The sequence below is a fragment of the Lissotriton vulgaris genome, chromosome 12 (genome assembly GCF_964263255.1).
Source record: "Lissotriton vulgaris chromosome 12, aLisVul1.2, whole genome shotgun sequence".
Classification (NCBI taxonomy): Eukaryota; Metazoa; Chordata; class Amphibia; order Caudata; family Salamandridae; genus Lissotriton; species Lissotriton vulgaris.
Genome location: NC_141700.1, coordinates 555575579 through 555600366, shown reverse-complemented (window position 1 = coordinate 555600366; position 24788 = coordinate 555575579). Strand labels below are relative to the sequence as shown.

Genomic DNA, 24788 nt, shown 5'->3' with positions numbered 1-24788 from the left:
GTGGCTGAGTGAGCTAAAGAATGGTGATGGATTAAACCCAGATCAGTTGACTGGGGGTGAGTGTTTGATTTGCTCAAACGCTCCGTCCATCATCTCCTTTTGTTTCGCTTTGTTCGCCCTAAGTTGGCAGGGTATGCTCAGACGTGAGTCCCTTGCTCACTTGGCCACTGGATTCAAGATAGCCTGGCTGATGAGGATTTTGAAACCGGTCCCAGGATGCTTTTTTCCGGTCCAGGGAAGACATGGCTTGGTAGTTCGGGCTGGACTGTTCCCATGAGGCACAGGGTCAGACAGATTTGCATATGGCCATGTCTGAACTGGGGTGGCTGAGTGAGCTAAAGAATGGTGGAGTGGAGTGGTGTGGCTCACTGGTTAGAGGCGGCAGACCCGGGAGCAGAGGACGGCCCGGGACCAGGGTTCAATTCCCGACGCGGCAGGGTCGTGGACCAGGGTCAGCGGCCTTGATAATTCTCACCTCGGTGCCTACTCTAACCAGGGACCACACTCGGCAACTCTGGGCATTAGCTTGCCTCATCTCCACAACGGCCCCCCACATACGCCGGGGATGCCTGGTTTCACCTTGGAGATGCCCAGTAGGGACCATCTCACAGGGAAAGCCAGGAAGGGTTCCCCAGCGGTCTATTCGCGCCAGGATACTCCGGTAGTAATTGAGCGCGGTATGAAACAGCATATAAAATAACATAACATAACATAACATGGTGATAGATTAAACCCAGATCAGTTGACTGGGGGTGAGTGTTTGGTTTGCTCAAACGCTCCGTCCATCATCCCCTTTTGTTTCGCTTAGACCAAGGAACCCTCATACATCGAACCCAATATTGGGAGCTTTTGGACCTCTTCAGGAAGGGCAACCACTATCAAAACAACAGATAGCCGTTTGGGTGGCAGAAGCCTTATCATTATTTCAAGCTAAAGCAGGTCAACTTCTTTGTATTGGCACATTAAAAAAGAAGTGTCCCAACCCAAATGGCCCTTTTTGCCAGGTATCTATAAATTGCACATGTAGAGCAGCGAGAGATGTAGCACAGCGATCCTAAAAAACAGACCTTTTTCTTTTCAGCTACTTTGATAACTTAGGGCCTGATTTAGAATTCTGCAGGTGGGTTACTCTTTCACAAACATAACAGATATCCTGTCCACCATATTACAAGTGCATTATATCCAATAGCTATGGTATAATGGCGGACTGGATATCCATCATGTTTGTGACAGAGTAACCTGTCTGCCGAACTCTAAATCAGCCCCTTAGTCTAATCATTTTTTCTAATATCCTTTCTTCTAATTTCTTATCTTAAGTTTGCATCCTTAATTCTGAATTATCTTGAGTGCCTTAACATCCCTGATTTCCTCCTAATAGTTGATAAAAGGTCAATGTAATTCTATTCATTTGGTAGATGTCCTATAATTCTTCTTGTTTTGGAATTGTCTACAACAAATGCTCTAGAATGGAGTGCTTCCATCTAATCTCACTAGCACTATACACACACCCTCAGTCCCGAGTAGCATCACATTTCGTCTTCCACTATGTGTTGATTACTGGGGTGCAATGTAGGAAACTGGGTTTTGTGTTGCAGTGCCCCCCCCCACACACACTTTTAGCCCCCCTTTAGCTACTAGATGCTGGTTTGTGACTCTGACAGTGCACTGAAGCCTGCTAACCAGACCTCAGTGCCATTGCTCCTTCCTTAACCGCATCGCTGCGGCGGCTTTTCCCGCTGTGCGCGGCAAATTCAAAATTACCGCGTTACGTGACGAGCTGGCCTTGTCATCCGCGCAGGACAGGTAAGCGCGATGACGAGCCCAGCTCGTCAATAGCCTCGAAGGGGTTAAAACAAGGTGACGTCTAATTGTAGCATAATTGGCAAAGGACGTTAGCACCCCTGTAAGTCTCTAGTAAATGGCAACCCTGGTACCTAGTGTATGGGTTCTAAAGAGGGTCACTAAGGGCTATAGCATATCTGATGCCACCCTAAGGAACCTACACAAACCATGAGTGAAAACATGGCAAAGTCTCCGTATTTACTATAAGTAAGTCACCCCTACAGCAGGATTTTGAGTCCTAATACAGGGTGCATTATGTGAGGACATATCTGCATGACCAGATATGCCCCTGTGACTTCTAATTCTATTACCAGACATGACAAGTAATCAGGGAAGTCATCTTAAGATATGTACTGGGCACTGGTCAAAACAAGGTACTCCGCTACATAATGGCTTCACTGAAACACATGGTGTTTGGTACCAAACACCGCGTATTAATAAACCCACACCGATTCCAGTGATGGATTTATTAATACTTGCACCCAGAGGGGGGCTTAGAGGCACCCCTGAACCTTACTAGTCCTCAAGTGTGCTGATTGACTAGTCTGGTCCAGCCTGCCAACACAGATGAGTTTCTGCCCCCCTAGGAGGAGAGAGCCCAGGTCCCAGAGATCAGAAACAATGCCTGCTCTGGTTCGATGTGTTACACCTCCTCCAGCAGGTAGGCTAGTAAATTAGCATGTCAAGGCAGGGAACTTCAAAGAATAAATCACCTTTGATAGGCAAGCCAAGGGTTTTTTTCCAGACCTAGAGGATGCCGGCCCCTGCCCTGAGGCCTATATGGCACCAGGACAGGCGGGAATTAGTTATGCAAGGAGGTGTATTGCACCTCTAGGCTCCATCCCCCATGGAAATCAGGTCAAGCGTTGACCTACTAATCTTTAGAAAGTCCCTCAAAACCTGGTTATTCATCCAAGCATACGAATGAACTGTTCCTCGGGTCGGCATCCCCCCATAGCACTCAGTGCCAAAAAACCAATTGGTGTACAATCGCTTTACAAATCTTTCTTAACATAACATACCATAGGCTCACCCCTAATTTGGGCCACTTGAAGTGAACACAAAAATTAGGATTTCAGCATCCTGGTTGTGGTGAAACTAGGGACAGAGTGATGCCCACTCCCCACAGGGAGTGGTCATCTAGGGGGTGTAATTACCCCATGGGTAAGTAGCCCATTGGCTAATACCATTCACTGTTCTTAACATCCCTAACTTGAGTAATCAGGTGGCCCCCTGACACCAGGAAATCAGATTTGTTTGCCTGGAGAAGAAAGAAGAGCAAAGAAGAGCCCACAATGCTAGAACTGAGGAGCAGCAACTGACTTGGCTCCAACCTTGCCAGCCTACTGGCTGGCCCCGAAAATTGCATGGACCCGACTCGTCCAGAAAGTGTTGTCACCTCTCATAGCTGTGGAGGAGTGACCCACGACTTCAACTGGCCAGCAACATTTACCATGGAGCAGGCACCAAGGAGACCGACAAAGCCTCTGCAGCGTGGCCCGCTAGAGAAAGCTGCACTACACATGAGCCCCCAGCCCATGTTGCCTTGATCCAATGGGGCCCCCGAGGCCCAAAGACTTTCAAGAGCTGGGCCCCATCTTGGGTTTAGCCGGACTGGCACCCCAGCCCTCGCTTGTAGCCTCTTTCTGCAGGAAAGCATGAACCGCAAGAGCATTTGGATTGCTGAACACCGATGCCTGAAGACACCCCTGCACCTGAGCCCCACAGCCCAAGCAGCAGTGGACCGACAGTGCCCACGGGGCCCTGAGACCCTCCTCAGCTGAACCCACCTTGGGTTCGGCGGACTGGTCCCCCAGTTCGTGCCTGCAGCCTGTATTTGCAGACAACCAAAAACCTGCGAGTGCCTCCTGCAGTGTGATCCTGCTAGAGAAAGCACCACTGAACACAACCCCCACAGCCCGAGATCCAGTGGGCCAGCGGTGGCTCTGTGTGCCCAAGACTCTCATGGATTGAGCCCGCTGTGGGTTTGCCTGAACTGGCCCCCAGTCCTTACTTGCAGCCTCTTTTGAACCAGACCTTTCCCCATTGATTTAAATGGGGCACCCAACGCTGTAATGCACCTCGGCACCCGGATGCCCCCGAGCCGACGAAGGTGACCTGTTGGTGCTGCCTTGGACTCTGCCCTACACTTATCTTAAATGTGAAAGAACAGTCGATGCTTAGTACCCATACGCAGTATATGTTTCTTTCCCATAGGATAAGATTACTGCTTTGCCGATACAAGTGCAAGTGTATTTCTGTATACTGCAAAACAGTGATAACTCCCCAAATGCAAGTATATTTCTGCATACTTTCAAGACAATCATATCTCAAAATAAAGTACTTACCCAATTACAAAGTTCTTGGTGTTAAAAATATATATTAAAAGAATTGGTATTTTTCAAAATTGGTGTCTATCTCCTTTTTGAATGTGGGCATTATTTATTGACTCTGTGTGTGAGTAACACATGTCTAACACTCCTCTCTGATAAGCCTAAGGCTCCTCGGCCACACTACCCTAGATAGAGCACCTTGGGATTGCTAGAGCAAGCCCCTGTCCACTCATAAGGGATACCTGGACTCTTTACACAGGACACCTCGTTTTGATATAAAATATGAAGAGCCAGCTTCCTACATGCAACACCTAGATATGTGGTTTTGGAGCTAATGTTACAATCATATCGTATACTGACCTATATATATTGTTATTTTAATTTGTTTATATAATTCATCATTCCACTGTTGTGAGGAGCCACAGGGGGACCTGAAGCCCTATAAAGCGCACCCTGTCACCGCGTTGTGCGGGACATCATTCCGCTGTTGTGAGGAGCAGCAGGAGGAACACAACTCCCAGAATGCACTGTTTTGCCTCAGAGGAGGGGCCTGGAGACCTGTAGCCCTATAAAGCGTACCCTGTCACCGTGGTGCATGGGACGCCCCCTGGCACATGCCCGTGCCAAGAGTGGGCCCTTCTGCGCCCTCAGGGCCTGGATGAAGCTGGTCTGGACCATCCCCATTGACTTCATTTTTCTTCTAGTCACCATAAGGAACTGTAATCCTTATTGTGCCAAACTGGGAACTTGCCCTCACGATTGGATACGGGAAAGGGATTTTTACAATAGCGTGCTTTGTCGCTAATGTTGGTAGGATTGGATGGACAGAGGCTTGTGTGGATTTGGTGAAGAAGCAGGAGTTGAACCCTCTGCATAACGCTCTGGTTGTTTCCCCTTCTTATTTGGACAATGCAAGAGTGCTGAACATTGAATTATAAAGGGAAACAAATAGCAGAAACTTGTGAAATCTCTGATCCAATCTGTGACTGTGGTGATATTCTTATTGACTTTTACTGCTGGTATTTTGTTGGCTGCCATGATATTGTATCATTAAAGCTAAGGGCAAGATTCTAGCACTATTATTACTTTATGGGCAAATAGCACACTTGTGGTGCTATGGGGAAACACAAAGTCACAGAACCCGCCCAGGAAGCTGCTAAATTCAGCAAGGTGATGAAGAAAGCGAATAACTCTAACCGTAACGCAATATATCTCATGATAGAAGAGGTGGAATCAGTTATTGAAAATAAAAGCCCCCAAACTAAGACCCAGAGTAGAGTAGTTAAGAAAACTCGCCTCACACACCTTTCCTACCTTGTTTAAGAAGAAAGAAGCTAGCAAGGCAGCAGGTAAGGATGCACTTTCCACTAATCCTACCTCATTAAATCGCCCTGACGTTTTTCCCCGCCCAGATTCACCACAGGAACCTCACTTAAAGCCTTCTATTTCTTGTAGCAATCGTTTTTTGCCCCTACAAATGGCAGCGGGGCCTCTTGCCAGCCCTGGGGTATCATCTAAGCTGGCTGGACCAAGGGCATGTAGCGATCAGCCTCCAACTTACCGCAACGTTTTTGCAGGGTCAATTAAAGGGATGAGAGCCGAGATAGGGGGCCTTAAAAAATTAGGGACAGATTTACAATCCCCTTGCGTCACTTTTACCATGTTAAAAGTTACGCAAAAGTGGCGCAAAGGGCTTGTAAATTTGCCCCATGGTATCACAACTAACTGGTATGGTGAAACAACTGATAGTGACAGTAGCAGAAATTAATAGCAGCAAAAAGGGAAGCCAGGTGGAAAATGAAACTGTGAGTCTTGTGAGGCCACACATGAGATCTACTAACCTAATGTGGATTGGGGTGAGTTTACTCATTCCACGTACGGATATAAAGTAACACCAGCTGATTGCTTCACACATGATATAAAGATTCCATTGCACTAGTCTCTCTGAGACAGGAGGCTCATCATCTTCACATACTTGAGAGAAGGGCTACATTTTAAAGAGGACATATTTTAAAGTCAGACAATTTTTGATTCATCATAATAAGAGCAGAAACTTACTGTATTGAGAAATACTTGGTCAGTCGTAGCATTGAACACATCTGGAAAATATGAAGACAAAGATTAGGAATCACATTTTGAATTAGTCTAAAACAACTAAAAGGGCTTTTGTAAAGAAATTCAACTATTAAAAAAATTTGGAAATAATCACTTGGGAGTAAACAAACGGTGAGTATCAGAGTAATATAAAACGTGCAGAATACCATTAAATACTTTTTAAAAAACTATTGCAAGAACACAATATTTCCATGTTCATGTAGTTGCTACTGCCATACTCTCATAAAACATTGAATAAAATGAATTGTAAAATATGGTAGAGGCTTCTAACTGCACATTCCTTATATTAGAATATTCCCAAGACATACGACTGGATCCAGAAACATTTGTACGCTGGTAGGAGGTGTTGTTCGGCTCACCGTGGGGTCGGCTGTGTCGTCCATGCCAGAAGTGACATGAGCAGTGTCTATATTGGTGCCTCCCCAGCTGACGTGCTGATGTCAGTTCTTTTCTTTCCGCACCAGTCAGCGCAGTTCTGGAGAGAGCTATCCCAAGTAATTTTTCTCTCTCACCTTTTTTGACCTTTTGTCAAAGATATTTAGAGACTTTGTTTCCTTGTGTGAGGATGTACACCAGACAGGCAGGTTTTAAACCATGCAGTGCCTGACAATGTCATATGTCAATGGCGGAACTGAACTTGGTTTGCCTTTGGTATCTGGAGGGTGATCACAACACAAAGACGTGTGAAGATTGCCACGATATGCATCCCAAGGCATTCAAGGAGCAGTCCCTCAAGCTGCTTGCCACCCGACGCCACATGACCCTGCGACATTCCAGAACTCAGTCACGAGGAAAGTCCTGAGATTATTTGCGAAGTCATACCCAGTGATCGTCGTCCCACTTCAAGTCATCGAGGAAATCGGTTAAGTCCCACAAAAGGAAGAAGTTGAAGAGGTTTTCGACTTTGTTGCACAATATTTCAGACAAGTCTTGTAACCGTCAGCCCTCAAGGCCTAGCTCCTTGGTGTAGTCTGCGCCTGGGCTGTTTGGGTGCTTCTCTGAGTTTCCGGGAGCCAGAGTGACCCCACTGCCCAACTCAGACAATTTTTTGAGAGCATGCACCTCATCTTTGAGCAGCTTGACCCCTATGAAGTGCTCTCAGGCCCCCTGCCAGTTTTCCACAGATGGGCTTGCCCTTGGCGCCCGTCAAGCCCCAAGGATCTAGTGATGGATTTGGATCGGCCCCGGTAGAGCGACCTTGACCTCCCCCGGTGCCCACTCCAGTGCTGACACACCTGGTACCACCGATGGGCAGCTGTGGTGCCACCCCATTATCATTCCTGACTCTGATATGGAGCCAGACGGGTGTCGTCCAACTTGGCTCCAGCTCCGAATCAAGACATACTCCCCAGCTGAGGTCCTGGAGCTTACCCTACCTTCAGTAGCAGTCAAGACAAACATCTTGATGGAGGTGCTTCAGCCGGGAGATGCCCCCCTCGAACCACTGCTCCCATTTGATGAAGCCCTTACCGATGTCCTAATCGGGGCCTGGCTGAAGTCCTGTGCGTAAGACAATAGTCCGCCACCATCGCCCAACTACATCACATTCCCTACCACTCCACCGGATAAGGAATCCAAAAAGCTGTATACCTTCAGGAAGAGGGTGTTCTCTTCTTCCAGCCTGGCACTGCGGTCGGTGAACACCGCATGCCTCTCGGGCTGATAACGTTTTGGAAACAATCATGAATGTTTTTCCGTACAAATGCGATCATGCATCGCTGGCTGTTGGCCAAGGATGAAAAAAGTGGTTCCCCTTATACAGAATAATTATACTGTGCCTGGGGACATGTCTATGTATGTCACGTACAGGGATTATTTATGATACAAGCAGCTGTGTATGGCCACTGCTGCTGCCTCCCCTTTATGTTGCTCAGCATTATTGCAGAGACTTGGGCAAAATTACCCATCAGTTTCATTCCCATGTCCAGGGCAGGTCCTGCCCCGTACTCGTTCTGTATCTGTTTCCATACATCAGGAACAACTGCTAAGGAAGGGGTACCGTGTACTCTGACATAAACGGCAGCAAAGATTGTTCCGCAAGTGGTACAATCCTCAATCGAGGGAACCTTCCTCATTGGCAAGCAAATGTTAGCAGTCTATGTTTTTCCTGCGGACCCGTATAGGGAAATACTGATTCCAGCTGTGCAATTTTTTTTGCTATCCAGAATGGAATTTGCTCCTGTATGGATGGAATTGTCCCTATTACTGATTCTAGTGTCTGCGGGTTAACCATAGGTATGGTCTGATGTGGACCAGCTGGAGCATTTCTCGCAGGTTGGACTGTAAATGTTTGCATGACGAAGTGTCTGTATAGCCTAACTATGTCTTTGTATATTGCACTGACTTCATCCACCAGTAGTGTGTCCATCTCTGTATGTGGAGTGTATGTCGCTAAGACTGGCCAGGTCGCTTCTTCTATGCTGAGTGGACCAAGTCTCACGACAGATGTTGTGTGTGGGAGGGTGCCTTTAAACCAGTTTCTGTGTTGCTGGTAAGTTAACTGGACTTAAATGTCTTCGTATGGAATGTGTTCATCCAGTGGTTCAACTACAATGTATGTGTGAAACAAATTAGTCACCAGATCTGCAGGTGAGAACTGAACCCAAGAATAGAATACCTCTGATCCGAACACCTTGTGTGCCTCAATCACGAAGGTAACACAGCCACCTGTTGCTGGTACCCCATGTTCTAACAATTTCATAGTTACTGCATGTCTGCAGTTCTCTGTAATGTTAAGAGCTTTAGCCAATTCGTCTTCCCCCAAGCCCGAACCACCACTCGATGACTCAGTCATTCTGAAATGGAGACGGATTAAATTTATTTTTAGAGATTTAGGGTTTTCCACAATGTGGGGAACCTTTTATCCTTACAAGCTTGTTTAAACCTCCAGCCAATACACAGCGCATATCTGTTCAGCTGAGGTGGGTATCCCTTCCCACTTCAGACGTCTCTGAAAGATGTGAGTAGGGCTTTCTGAGAAGGAACGACTTAACTACTCAGGGTTTTACTGTTAATATAAGAGCCAAACCAACGATGGGTGGCATGTTGCGTAGTTCCTAGGAATCCCCAGGACCTGTGCTTTTTGGATGACCTAAGCTGAGGGCTTGTTGTCCAAACCGCTTCCGGACCCCCTCACAGGATATGTCAGACGTTAGACCAGCTAGCTCTACAGTGCCACTACGACCCCCCCCGTACTCCTGTACTCTACAGTGGTGTAGGTAGTCTCTGGCAACCACTGAACACGACAACCCTGCTTCCTCAGGGTTTGTGGAAAACAGTACAGAACATTTCGCTCAGACACTCATGCTTGCTTAATATCAGAAAATACATAGGATGGTGACTAGGACATTCCAATAAGTATTTATTGGTCCAGCGACAGCCTTGTGTAAAACATATGAGATGCGACAATCAGGAGACAGAAGCATACAAAAGAGATTGCTAGTACCATATAGTAAATACATTTCTACCATAGTGCTAATAAGATGAACATAAGCAGTTCAGATAAAAACAGTAGCACTTGCATATTCCCAAAAGGCATGCCCTAAGTAATTTGCCTAAATGTACCTAGCCTAAATCTGTATGTGTAACCTGTATATGCGTGTATATGTAGCCAAGAAACCCCTAGGGAAGAACCAGCCCCCTCACCTGATGGTTGAGAATGAAGGACCCCGTCTCTGTCTTGAGGATGACACCCCGAAGGGATGTCAGACTGCTGCCTGTAAAAGATTCAACATGCAAGACCCCGTGTCAGTTTGGAAGGAATTCTTCTCTGATTTGTAGGGGGAAGTGAGGGTCTTTTATACTAAACTGGTCACTCCAGGGTTTCTTCTAGAGTCAATGTGTTTTGAAAGCAACCGTAAATGTTTTGGAAACAATCACAAATGTTTTTCCAAACAAATGTGATAATGCACAGCTGGCTGTTGGCCAAAGATGAACAAAGTGGTGACCCTTATACAGAATAATTGTACCATGCCTGAGAATATGTTTATGTATGTCAGGTACAGGGATTGTGATACAATACAAAGAGTCTGGTGTCAAAGAGACAGGAGCAAGCTACTAGGTAAAGGATCACCTGTTTAGAATCCTTATTGTCCTGTGGATAGAACAATGCACGTGTAAAGGGGTATACATGACAGGGCTATCCTAAAGGACATGACAATATGGGACTTGGATGTGCATGTGTTGCCCAAGGTCTCGGCTGAGGCCCGAGATGTACAATATCAATTAATTGCTGATAGAAAGAATGCTGCCAAGTTCACCATAAAATGTGGGCCGGCTAGAGTGATGTCATCATCAGTAGTCCTTAGGCGCCACACCTTGTTGAAATTCACTGATTTTTCAGGGGATGTCCAGGCCTCGCTCATCGGCATGCCCTTGAATCGCACTTTGACAGATAGCCAGAAGTAGGGCCAAAACCATCACCCCAACCCTGCAGCCGCAATCTCAGAAGTATGTCGTGGTTGCTATTCCTGCTACTTTCTGGTGCTCAAGAAGGACAGAGGCCTCTGACGTATTCTAGACCTGCGCTTTCTCAACTTCTTCCTGAAAAAGGAGAAATTAAAAATGCTCACGCTCATGTAAGTCCTGTTGCACTGGACCTGGGAGACTGTATGGTAGCTTTGGACTTGCAGGATCCAAATTTCCAAATCCCCATCCGGCCTGCACACAGACTTTACCTGTGGTTCACAGTGGGCCATGAGCACTTTCAGCTTGCTGTGCTCCACTTCAGCCTTACCAGCTTCCATCGGGTGTTCACCAAGGTTATAGCTGTAGTTTCAGCACACCTCCAAAGGTCAGGTGATCCAGCTCCTCCTACCTCTACTGTGATGCCGATGTTTCAGTCCCTATCCTGGATATAATTGAGAATGACCATGAGGTTTTTAGGCCTCATGGCCACCTGCATCCTGTTTGTAACACATGCCCATTTGCATATGCCAGTTCTGCAGTGGGACCTCAAGTTCCAGTGGGTGCAGCATCAGGGAACTCACTCCGACATGGTCCAGATCTTGGAGGAAACTACAAAAGACCTGCAGTAGTGTCTGACGAACTGCGAACCCTCTCCCTTCTCCAACTAGAGCTGACTGTAGTGACAGATGTGTCAGTTCTGGGCTGGGATGGCCATCTGGGAGAGGTGGAGATCAGAGGACTCTGGCCTCTGGCGGAACCTGGGTGCCACATCTACCTGTTAGAGCTGTGGGCGATTTGGTTGGCATTGAAAACTTTTATTCCTTCAGTGAGGGAATGGTTAGTACAGGTGTTCACAGTCAACACCACCGCCATGTGGTATTGCAACAAACAGGGCGGGGGGGCGTGGACCCTCTGTCAAGAGGCTTTGCACCTCTGGACATGGCAGGAACACCAGGGCATATCCTGAGTAGTTCACCACCTGGCAGGCTCGGTGAATGTTTGAGCAGACAAACTCATCCGTCGATGCCTAGAGGATCAAGAATGGCTTTTCCATCCAGAGGTGGTGCAAGGTCCATTCTAAGAATGGGGAGATCCTTGGTTAGACCTGTTCATCTCTGCCAAGATAGCGCAATGTCAGCAGTTTTGCGTGCTGGAGTTTCCAAGACAGCTCTCTCTCGGGAGGCACTTTACTCCTTGAGTGGAGCTCTGGCATCCTGTATGCATTTCCACCAAAACCACTCCTGTCGAGAGTTCTCAAGAAGATCTGGAATGACAGGACCCAAGTCATTGTTGTGCCTTCAGATTGGTCACCAAGAGTCTGGTATCCCGAGCTGTTAAGCATGAGCATTGGTCCTCCGATCAGGCTGCTTCTTCGGGAGGATCTTCTGTTGCTGCGGCAGGGCAGGGTTCTGGACTCTAACCTGAAAATGCTTTGCCTTCGTTCGTGAAGATTGAGCGGCAGCAATTGACAACTTTCGACCTGCCACGTGAAGTCTGCAATGTTATCATGGCAGCAGGTGTCCCTTCACCAAGACGGTATACGCCTGCCATTGGAGCAAGTTCGTGGCGTACAGATAAACAATTTGACGCTCCATCTGCACCCTTTACCCAAGTTCTTTTGTTCATTCTTACCTTAGCCCAGTAGGGCTCTGCTGTGACCATGTCGAAGGGTTACCTTTCTGTAATTTGGGCATTTCAGTGGTTGCCAGATCAGCCACCCCTTTTCAAATGCCCTGTTGTACATAGGTTCCTGAAAGGTCTCCAGCATATGTTCGCAACAGCACCTTTTATTTTACCTCAGTGGGACCTCAATTTGTTTCTCACTTTTCTGATGTTCACTCCCTTTGATCCTCTTTATAACTTTCCACTCCGGCTTCTCACTATCAAAACAGCCTTCCTTGTGGCAATAACATGTGCCCAGAGGGACATTGAGTTACAGGCACTGTTTGAAAATCCTTCATAACTTACAATCTACCCAGACACTCTGGTCCTTGGAACTCTCGCATCCTTCTTATCGAAGATGGTAACTCACTTCCAAATGAGTCTGTCCATCACTTTGCCTACGTTTTACGCTCTGCCTACCCCTCTAAAGAAGAAAAGGGACTCCACCGACTGTACCCAAAAAGAGCGGTTTTTTTTTCCCTTTGATAGTACTCCAGAGTTCCGGGTGGACGATCAACTCTACATGGGGGTTGTCAGGGTCAAGAAAGGAAGGGTGGTGCAGAAGCAGACTATCTTGCGGTGGATAGTGCTCTACATCAAAATCTGCTATGCATTGGCCAAAAAGCAACCCCATGAGGGTTTGCAGATTCACTCTACCAGAGCCAAGGCTGCAACCACTGCATTGGCCTGTGGATTTCCTGTCCTAGATATCTGTCAGGCACCAGTGTGGGCTTTTCTGCACATGTTTTCGAAGCACTTCTGCCTGGACAGTCAGGTCCGGCAAGATGGTCACATTGCTCATTCGGTCCTACAAGATTTTTTATTCTAACCCACATCACAGCCCCACCTCTGAGGTGGTATTGCTTGGGTTACTATTCTAAGGAAAGGAATCTATGGCTAGAAGTCTCTATCAGATGAACAAGTTACTTACCATTGGTAACACCTTATCTGGTTGAGACTCTCTCTAGCTGCAGATTCCTTATCGACCCTCCCATCCTTCCCACTCTGCGAATGGATTATAGTGTAATTATAACTCTTAAGAGCACTATCTTCGCACATCAGTGGTCAGCGTACCTCGTGGTTTCTCGCTTCTGCGTGGAAAGTGGAGAAAAGGATCTGACGTCCGTGCATGGGGTGGTGCCCATATAGGCACCATACTCGTCACTTCTGGTGCGGACAACGCCACATGGAGCTGAACGATGCCACCTACTGGCACATAGAGCTACTGCACACCAAAAGTTTCCAGATCCAGTCTAATACCTGGGTAATATTTCTCAGTGGTTGAAGTTCTCCCAAATAAAACCTTCACAATCCTTTCCAATGGGTATGGGAGATTTGTTTCAGTCCCGCCCTCAGTACACAAATATTTCAATTGCAAAGTTGTGAAAGTTCAGTTACTTCCCAGCTTGCTCGAGGGTCAGAGACGGTTTTGTTGGGCCTGATTACCTCTGAGCCAGCCACCCCCTAGCCTTGCTCAAGGACTGGATGAGTTGTTATTGGTTCCCTAAGAAGGATTGTGGTAGACCCCAACGTAAAGTCTAGCCCCTGTGCTGGCAGTGTTGTATTGGCTGAGACACATCCAATGTCAGTCATCTTACTGGCCTTGCTCAGGGGCGATGGAGTGTTTGGTTGCTGGCCTGCTCCCAAGCTTTACCCAAGGACCTGGGCTCTTTGTGGGCCTGCCATCAGTTGCACCCCCTGGCTTTACCCAGGGGTTCCTAGCCCCACGCCTTGGTGCCCCTGCCTATGACTGAAGCGGCTGGCACACCTTGCTTGGAGCACCAGCAGCGCTGGCCAATGCCTCAGGGCCCATCTGCAATTGCGAAGCAGATACCGGGCCAGTTATGAGGTGACTCTTGTCCTGGCAAGATCAGGTGTCCCTCCATTGTGGGACATCGAGATAACACAGCAGGCCTTTGACAGAAACAGGACTACCATTCATGGTTTCAGAAACACTACTCTTTTGATGGTAGCGTCAAGATCACCTAGAATGTCCAAGCCATGTTTAGAAAATTGTTTGGTTATTTGCAGTTCATAGGCAGCAGAAAAAGTCCACAGATTACAGATACAGGTCAAAAATAGTAGCTAAAAGGCTGTAGTAAATATCAACGATTCAAAGGCAAGAGCAAAAACCAGCAACATTACAATGTTAAGCCTAAAGTGGTTAAATAGAGTTTGCGGTTATTTTAGACAAAGGGGAACTATTCAGTTCCGGTGGCAGAACCTCAGCAGGTTTCGAAGTGTCGAATCTCTTGATGATGGGGCACTTCCCTAAAACCACCCAGTTTCACAGTGTGAGGAGGCCTTAGTTTCGGATGGTGTTTTTCCTTGTCAGTTACCCCATGAAATGTATGGTGCTTGCAAACTCTCTGGGAGTCGGGGACTTTGCTTTTTATTTTTCTGAAAAAACTCTCCCTTTGAAGGTTTATTTCTACTGAACAAAAATTGCAGACCATACGCCCATGGCATGGCCTGGTCAGATTGAAATGTTTGCCAAAAGTGCTCTCTCGAAGCCGCATGAGCACTTTTGGTGAAGAAACTGTTGCCATAAGTGGTTGAAATCTCAAACATGGTGGACAGGATGCTGAGTGCAAGTCGAAGGGCTACATAAGTGCTAAAAGCAATAGTTATCCTCTGTTAGGTGATGTCAGAATCACATGTTATGGGTTCAGTGGGAAAGTGCTAACGTAGATTATTGGGAAGTCATATTTATTTTAGTGATAAACTAAAATGGGTTGATTTCCTCCCCATGGGCATCAGCCCATTGAAGCAGTGGGGATTGTATTTTGAGGGTTTGTGAAAATCGAAGTTAAACAGGACAACAACAAGGAGTTTATGGAAATGTAAAGGAGAAGCCTTTTTTTAAAGCTTGTGCAGCACAATTTCTTATTTCAAAAGCTATGCAATACACAGTTCTAAGGGTTTATACCCTGATTAGAGCGGCAGACCCTGATGCAGAGGTCTAGCCCGGGACCAGGGTTCAATTCCCCGCCTCGGCGGGTCTTGGGCTCAAAATTCCACGGACCTGATAATTCTCGCCTCGGTGCCTATTTCAATCATGGAGTCCCACTCTGCAACTCTGGGCAATAGCTTGCTTAATCTCCACAATGGCCCCCACAACGCTAAGGATGCCTGGCCTCCACCTTGGGGGTGCCCAGGAGTGGACGCCTCACAGGGAAAGCCAGGATGGGTTCCACAGCGGTATTCGTACAAGCGCCTTGAGACCCTTGCGGGTGAGTAGTGCGCTATTAAGTATCAATTTACATATACTTTCCATACGTAGCAGATTAAGGTGGCTCTGCATACTGTTCAATGCAGTCTGAAGATGAAGAAAACCTTTGAAAAACATTTGAGAACCACTTCAGCATTCGAGCCGTACATGCTGGAAAAACATGAACTATATATGGGTTCTAGACGTATTTATCTGGGTTCTGACAAGTTATAGGGGTTAGATCCCACGTTTTGGCTCCCTAGTCCTCTTCTGGCCAAAAATCATTCGCTCCAGGTAGGAGTTAGTGGATTTCGGGGCAGAACCTAACTGAGTGGGTGAGAGGTGAAGTCTTTGAATGGATGAGGTGATCAACACACTCTCAGGGGTCTACAGCTGAGCATTCCAAGCTTTTAAAATGGTAGTGCTGGGCTTGGACATCTGTCACAGTGTTGTTCTGGGGAAGAACTTCCAATGCAAATGCCTGAGGATCGAAGACTGCTAGCCTTATTAAATAAATTTTTCCTATTTCAGGCCTCACAAAATTGCAAGAAAATGAGACTGCTAGCAACATTGAGAAATATAAAATATGTGTGTTCTTACTTACAGCCAGTTGAACAAAAAGATGCACAACAAAGGCAGGTGTGAAACTGGGTCTTGCAGGGGGCACATTGCATAATATGGTTTTGAAAGTTGACGAGCCATGTAATTGTTGGCTGTGGAGAGAGAACAATGGCTGCCTTACTGGGCCCTAACAAGCTCTCCTCCGAGGGATTTTAGGGTGTCGCTAGTGAAGCGTGAGTACTTGTATTTATGTGTTCATTGGTAAACGCAAACTAACACGTTAAAATAAATATAAAAATGAAAAAAACAACAACAGAGAACTACTAATATCTTAGACAACTAGTTGCACCTCTGTGCACATAGCTCCCTGACAAAACCCTTCGGTTGCACTTCTGTAAGAAGTGCAGCATTTATTTGACAAAAACGAAAGGCATAGAGTCAGAACTGTTGCGTGTTTATCTAGGTTCCTGATCGATACTGCGACCTTATGCCCCTATTCGGCTATAAATCCATTTGTTCCCTATATTGGCATAACCGTTCAAGTGCGATATTCAGAAAGTCATCTCTGGCCTCACACAAACAGAGCCACATTCCAGAATAGTTCTCTGCCACTTCCTTTGCAACCAATTAGTGCAATGACAGAGCAGAAGTCACTATCTGATATTCCTAGATTAACACTCTGAGTTCTTCAACAAGATAAAAACTCAGCAAACCTGGAAATCCCCGCTTGCTGTGTTTTGATTAGTAATGGAACTCTAATGAGCAACTGATAGCTATCACTTCCTAGTGACATCTTTAATTGACGTCTTATGTCCAGCAAACTTGCGTCAAACCAGGCACCTGTCAGGTATAAATACTACCAACGTTGCCTTAAGCAATAGCCTGTTGCTGCAGCCTGCTACCCTGTTGCTAGCTGTTGTATGCTGTATGCACTCTGCTGCTGCAGCCTGCTGCCCCGCTGCTGTTGGTGAAGCTACTGATACCATTATCGCTGCTAAAGCGCGAACGATGGTGTGGTGAGCTTAGGAGCTGAACAGCCGTCCCTCTGCGAAGAGCCCAGCAGATGCCAAGCTGCCCGCGGACGCTGTCCCCCCTCCTCCTCTCGACGCGCTGAACAGAGAAATCCAGCTCCAGCGTTTCTAGTCTGCCCTCGCGGGTGACTTGGATACCGAGTTCCCCCTGAAGGAAATACCAGACTTCCATCATTCTATTCAGAGGTATGGTGCTGACTAAACCCTTAGATGAGAATTCTTGAAGCAAACCTTGGCAAAACCAACTTAACTTAAAGCTACTTACTTACTCCCCTTCCACGTGTTAGGCTTAGGTCAGGCACACTGGGGTAGGCTTAGTTAGAAGCACCAGTTGAGTATTTTAGCCTAATGTATATATGACTGTATATATGTTTTATTACTTTTAAACCATTGTATGGCTAAGAAACCATATCAATGCTTTTACAGTATTATTTCGCAATACTTATCTTACTGTACGTACTTTTTATAATAACAAGTCTTGCAATTGTGGCAATACATTTCTCTTGTACGAGAAGAAAGACTGTTCAATAAATGTTAACCCTTTATTGACAAACGCCCGTCTCTCTATTCTCTACATCTCGTGAAAGTAAACTGCACTAATCTGACTGAGTGAAATACATGTCTATTGTTTCACACGACCCTAGAGATTGACTCTTGATCTGAGGAGCAAAGTTGTCATGTTGCACGGTTGTTGGAAAGCTGAATCCCTTCTTGTCTGTGCCAGGGAAGCTGATCACTTCCTATACAGAGAAGAAAGTTTCCAGTGACCTCTGAGCTAGTTGGTAACACACCCAATTAAGTTTAGCATAGTCAGTGGAGGCCTGGAATATCCGCAGTTCCACGTCGATACTACTGTTTATGTTATTCCAATGCGCAGGGCCTAGTGGGAAACTAGGAACTACACTACATGGCGCCCAAACGTTTGGTAAGGCGATAAACTAACGCAAGACGTTAGAGTAACTCAGTCGTGCATATTTCACACAGACCCCTTTCTCCCGTAAATACTCCAATAGACGTCTGGAGTGGGTGAAAGGTTAAAATCCGCCCGACCTTAGTAGGAAGAGATTCCTATGTAAAGCTCTGGTTTATTCAACGTTGAAGGATACAGTGTTCCAAAATATTGTGCACCTAATCTTTGTCTCCTTGGAGACCAACTCTGCAAAGCCTGCATTTATAAAAAATGACAGACAGTGAAGAAGAAAGGGAAGCAGTTAGACTGGCATCCCTACTAATAGAGGAGGACTCGAGTCTCCTACAGACAGACCCGGATGCTATTATCATCCCGGTCCACTTAAGAAAATCTATAACTTTAAAACTTATAGAAAACGGACTGACACCACAAGGTGGTACAGTAATTTTCGTGATAGAGGCTCACGAGTATCGGCAGACAGAGGTATTCTATTCATGGATAAACTTTCCAGCGGCAAACGCTACAACAAAAGAGTTTCACTATTACAAAATAGAGGAACCTCTGGAAGAGTACGCTCCTTTCGAGGAGATTGAAATTCCACTTAAATTTCAAGAGCACCTGCTCTGGTTTAATGGCGCCCTAAAACATAATGATCACATTACCAGGCTCGGTCCACTAGGTAGACCAGGAGCAACGTGGCCGGTTCTAGCCAGCTACACACCACATCCGGACATTGTAAAAATGTCAAAGGAAGAGCTGTTAGTACAGCTAAAAACATTAATAAAAATACATAGGCAATTAGTGCAATATGTAATGCGGACTGCAACAGTCCAGCCAGCTGTTAATGTACCACAGCTGACCCCTCATCAGGGGAACACTAATAAAATCACACCACAGAACATACAATCATGTCTTGGTAAAACACCCGTAAAACGGGAACAAATTCCTTTCTGGTTAGCACAGAAAATCACTCAAATAGAGGCAGTATTTCCTGATACTACCCCTATAGAGAAACACAGAATCTTGACAATCTGCCTTCCTATGGGAATTGCACCACACGTGGAGGACTGCGACACTTGGGGTACAGTCTTTGCTTCCATTTACACAAAAACACACGGTGTTCCGTCTATGGCGGTAATACCAGAAGTGCTAAAACAGATTCAAAATGAATACGGTCCAGAGCCCGCTTTAAATCTTGGTATGAAATTACTGAAAGACTTCAAGCAGGTCTCGGCTATATTATTAGCCAACATAAAGGGAGAAGCAGCATCTGTGGCGATTCGCCAGAAGTTGAAGGAAACAGATACAAAAGATCCTGTTGAGCTTGCAAAAATCATAGAAAAATGCTATGAAGAATTAGGTAGAGACAGCTTGGGTGGAAAACCGGTAAAGCCCCAACTGCTCGAAACAACTGCTTCAAACACTCCTAAAAAGAGCTGGGATGGAAATAAACAATCCACTCCCAAGGAAAAAGTTTTCCAGACCAGAGGAAGGTCTCCTCGACGGAGGGAAAGAACTACGACTCGAGAACGCCAGTCTCCACAGAGGGAGCCCTCTGAGAAAAGATATAACCTTAGAAATAGGGATAATCTGAAAAAACCTGATAGATATCAAAGTATTGATACACGTCCCTCTCGATCTTTTCTACAGAATTCGGAAAGAAGAGGACGGTCAGACCCAGGAGAGCACACCATGTCCAAAGACAAGGAACCTGCTCAGAGTAAAAAATCTCAATTTCAGAAAAAGAAGGTAGCCAGTATTAGAGTAATCAACCATGCCGAGAATACTGAGGACACAGTTGAAAAACGGGGAGTGGGCATTGACAATGTTGGACAGTGCAGCAGAAATCAGTATAGCGCGCAAGATCTTGATGAGTCATCTGGAGACAGTGGACACGAATGAATACATTCAGGGTGAAACTGCCGACACCAGACTTAGCGAGCCCCATAAAATATACGAAATAACATTGCGTATAGAGGGTGATAAGACTAGGAAAATAAGAGGTCTATTTTGGGATAAGCTCTCAAAAGGCTATGATATTCTGTTAGCTGAAAAAGATTGGCCCCCAGAGTTTGTCAGGGAGTGCCCTCGTGGCGAAGAAATGATTATGCCTGCCTTCTCGAATCACATTCCGATTCACAAAAAATATACATATGCAAGGAAATGGGCAGTGGCCCAGGCACCTGCATTATATAAAAATCATGTAGGATGGGATGAGGACTCAACTCCTCACAAAATCCAATTAAAAAGTGAACCAACTGCCCAACGGCAGTATCCCATAAAGCAAGAAGCTAAAAAACAGATCAGGGAGATCTTAGATCAACTTGAGTACCAGGGGGTGATTGAAACATGCACCTCTCAAATGAACAATCCTTTGTTTCCTTTCTCCAAGCCAGACAATTCATATCGTCTAGTTTTGGACTACAGACATCTTAATACATGTTGCAAAACTTTTGCAGTACAAAACTCGCATAGTGCAGCCCTAATGAATAACATAGTTAGGAAAAAATATAAAACGACACTAGACATATCTAATGGTTTCTTTTGTCAAAACATTGCACCAGAAAGCAGATATTTGACCGCTTTCTCTGCATTTGGGTCGCAGAAAAAATTCTGTCGACTCCCACAGGGGTTCAAGAACAGCCCAGGACTATTCTCAGCTAGGGTAACAGAGTTACTACAAATATATGAGGATGAGGCATTATCTTACATAGACGATATCTATCTCACAGACGACGACTTGGATACTCACTTGAAAAGAGTGAACACCATTATACTTGGGTTCGCAGCAGAGGGTTACAAATTCAACTTTAAAAAGTCTCGAATTGCCCATCTGACAGTACTATTTTTAGGGTACGAATTATCAAGTGAAGGGAAAAGCCTAGCGGACAACTTCTTAGAGAAGTGCGCTGTACTCCAAGCTACAAAAACGCTGAAGAATTTACAATCCATTCTAGGTTTTCTGAATTTCGGAAGAACTTACATACTAAATTACGCAGAGAAGGTTAAACCTCTCTACGAACTAATTAAACCTGATTTTAAACAAATCAATTGGACTCAAAAACACACAGAAATTTTGAGATCACTGCAAACAGACATGTTAGCAAAAACAAAATTAGATACACGTGACAACACACGTGATCTTGTAATCCGAGTCATCCCAGGAAGATGCAGATTCACATACCTGACCTCTAATGAGGGAGAAAAGGTACCAATGTCAATTAAATCTCACTTGTACACACAAGCAGAAAAAGCATTCAGTGCCACAGAAAGAACTGTGAAAGCAGTGCAAATTGCATTAGCAAATGAATGAGAACTAGCACACGGCAAACGGATTAATATCCTCACAGCGGAATCCGCCTTCGAGGCGCTATTCAGCCCAGTAAACTTGCCTACAGTGTCACTGGATCCGAAATGGATACAGTGTGTAGATTCTCTAGGAGCGGAAGATGTGAAATACTATTTCGCTCCGCAATTTAAAGAACTGAATGATTTAGAATATGAAGAAGAATATCCTCTGCCAATCGAACTTCTGCCTCTCCCACAATACGCCTGTATAATCTATATAGATGGATTTGTACAGCATTTCAACGTAGAGAGAAAATCCTACGATGCAGCATGTGTGATAATTAAAGGTCGTTGGCTGTGCGGTAAATTCAGACCGAAAGTAACAAAAACTGAATCTGTGAGAAACTGTTCGGTTCAGAGAGCTGAAATCAGATGTTTAAAGATGGCGCTCGAAAATGTAGAAAGTGAATTCCCGACACTTATCGTGTGTGATTCTCATTTTTGTGTCAACTCTTACAACAATAAATTGCAGAGGTGGATTGAAAACGATTACAAAGATGACACAGGCGCCACAATAAAGCATAAATTGCTCTGGAAACAGGTAGCTCTTTTACACAAAGAACTACAAAAGACTCACGTGATTCACGCACAGAGTCTTCAACGTGATGGCGTTCACGTTGCAGGGAATTCATTGGCTAATACAGCCATAGCGGAAGCAACTAAACCGGCTTCCGTAGCCACAAAAAAGCATACAGAAAAATACATAGACGGGGAAACCATGCTGGCAGTAAAAACGACCGTAAAAGGCGACTGTGCAGCTCTACCCGTGAACTATCCACTCAATTATGCATACGTAATCGATGCAAACTCCGTTCCTTTTGCTCGAATCCCTGGAGTGGGGGACAGAGTAATTCCAAACAGGAGCAGGAGGGGCTTCCTCTTACTGGAAGCACACATGGGGTTGGGTCTGAGACATTAAACAATTAAAGATTCTCTGAAAGAATTACAATCAGAGTACTGGTGGCCAGGAATGAGTATAGATATTCAATGTTTTGCTCAAAATTGTGAAAACTGCAACAGAGATCGCAGTAATGAACAGGCCAGTGTAGTTTCAGGATCCCTGCTAGACAGCATAAGGCGGTCTATCTGCGCAATCAAAGAAGAGAAGCGCATCCCATTGTACACAGTTAAGGCTAAACACACTTAAAAAATGAGGCCTCCAGCACTCGGCTGACGCTAGAACTGTTATAAAAGATTTGCGAGTCCATATCGGCATATACGCAATTACCACGTTCCATTCTGACCAGGGTCCTGCTTTCAGCTCTCGAGCCTATGAGGAGGCCATGGCCAGCATGGGAATTGGGTTGCGGTATTCTTGTCCGTCGCACCCCGAAGGGAATAGTGTGGTTGAAAGAAAAAACCGGGACATAAAGCGATCTATAACAGCGAAGGTATTAGGTTCAGGCGCTGGGTGGGTCAAACATTTAATAAGTGTCCAGACTAGTCTTAATAATTTGCCAAGAAATTCTCTAAAAGGTTTCAGCCCATACGAACTATTGTTCGGAATTAGAATGAACATTCAGGACCTCGATAGTCAGATGTCAGTGGTACAAGAAAAAACAACAGACTTTGACATCAAAGATCGTTTGGCTGTTTTACAGGAACTGAATGAAACAAGAAAATCCTTAAGCAACATAAAGTTAAAGCAACAGCCATCTACCACTGACGAGGCACCACAAGCAACAGCCCCAGCAAGGCCTGTCTGGATTCCAAAGATTGGGGATCTAGTCAGAGAAAAGATCGCGGTGAAGAAGGAATTTGGGCCTTCTTACAGAAAAGCAGTACCTGTCTTGGCAGTCACCGGAACAAGATCAGTTGTACTACCGCCCCTTGCTGGTAAAAAGGAGAACAGAGTCGTGTCCATCGACCTGGTAAAACCACAAGCATGTGGCCTATAATCAACAGTAGGCCCAGTGGACTCCCAAGAAACAACAGAATACCCAAACTTGCAACAATCCAAGAGGTTCAAACTGAAAGACTAATCACATTCGATCAGCCTGCAGTGCACAGTGAAGGACTATGCAATAATGCCATGGAACTCGTGCCTCTTGAGACACAGATTGAAACAGTTCGTCAAGAAACAACACCAGTCTACACTAATGTGGCATCAGAAAGTGCTACCGAGAGACAGATTGAAAGAACAATCCCATCAATTGACAGAACTGCCTCTGGTTATTTCATCAACTTCGACAACTTCTCTGAAGATCAAAACGACCCCGAAGTGATGCCAGAAACAAAAAAGTATTCTAAAGAAAATACAGCAGGACTCCTTCAACAAATCAAAGAATTATATCTGGATTCACCGTTGATTGAGCATTGGATTATTTCAGGGGTATTCATACTCCTACTATGCCTAATTTTAGTTTTAATTTTAGGAAAGTTTATTACAATTGAATGGACACAGCAAGTCAGAACATCAACCTAGTCCTGAAACCACACAGATCATCCCATGTGAAGAAAAGAGAACTGTCAACAGTAAATGTCACAGCAATTCCAATACCTGGTGGGGTAGTATGGGAGAAAACAGACTATGAAATCTATGGTCCGGTCGAAATCCTGAAGTATCCTCATCAACTGAAGGTTTCCTTAAGTGACTTTGTAAAACCTAGTACATTCTCTGATGATTGGGACTTTAACAGTATTAATGACATTATGTCTGATTTAGTAATGTCAGCTAGATTCACAGATCATGATTATTTACAAGGTTCATCTAGTTATGAGCAGCTATTCTGTTACACACACTATGGTGATCATTACTTGCATAAATTTGCACAGCCTAGAAATGTTTTTATGTATAATCAATGGGAACATTGTGCTACACCACCTAAAAGCAGTTCTAAAGCATTTTTTGAGAAATTTGAGTACTTCTCAGGGTTTAACACCAGTGATGCAGAAACGTTTTATTACAAACTGTTAGATAAAACAGGAATGAAAACAATGCTGACAAATTCTAAATTGATATATTCAGAAGCATTTTATGACAAAATGATGACATTTGGTTTTGATTATTGGAAAAATAACATTGAAACGAAAACTATTTGGAGTACAAAAGATTGGCAGGTACAAGGCCTTGAAGCACTATTTAGAACCTGCATGATACCAGAACAAATGTTGTTTTTAAATGACACAATACACCAAACATCCTGTCTTGGCCTAGCTAAGATCAAAGACCTTAAAACACCGTCTATTCCAAAGCCAATACCTGAAAATGCAACCGCAGATATTGAGTTAGACGTTTCCCAAATTTTAGATTTCAACAGAACACATCCTGATTGGAAAAAGTGGTTAATCTGGCCTACTGACACAAACAACTGTCAAGATAGATTCCTGAATAAAACACAGGGGTTAACAATGACCAGACTAGACCC

The 24788-nt window shown here is 45.1% G+C and overlaps 1 protein-coding gene across 2 annotated transcripts in view; it reads right to left on the bottom strand.

The window, feature by feature from the left end:
* The window catches only part of LOC147677730 (uncharacterized), a 218773-nt gene that overhangs the window by 9231 nt on the left and 184754 nt on the right, over window positions 1-24788 (bottom strand). For both annotated transcript variants that reach the window (XM_086945369.1, XM_086945368.1), the window contains exon 4: window positions 6234-6274. In XM_086945369.1, coding sequence (XP_086801495.1) covers window positions 6234-6274 — 41 coding nt within the window. The remainder of the gene's footprint in view (window positions 1-6233; window positions 6275-24788) is intronic.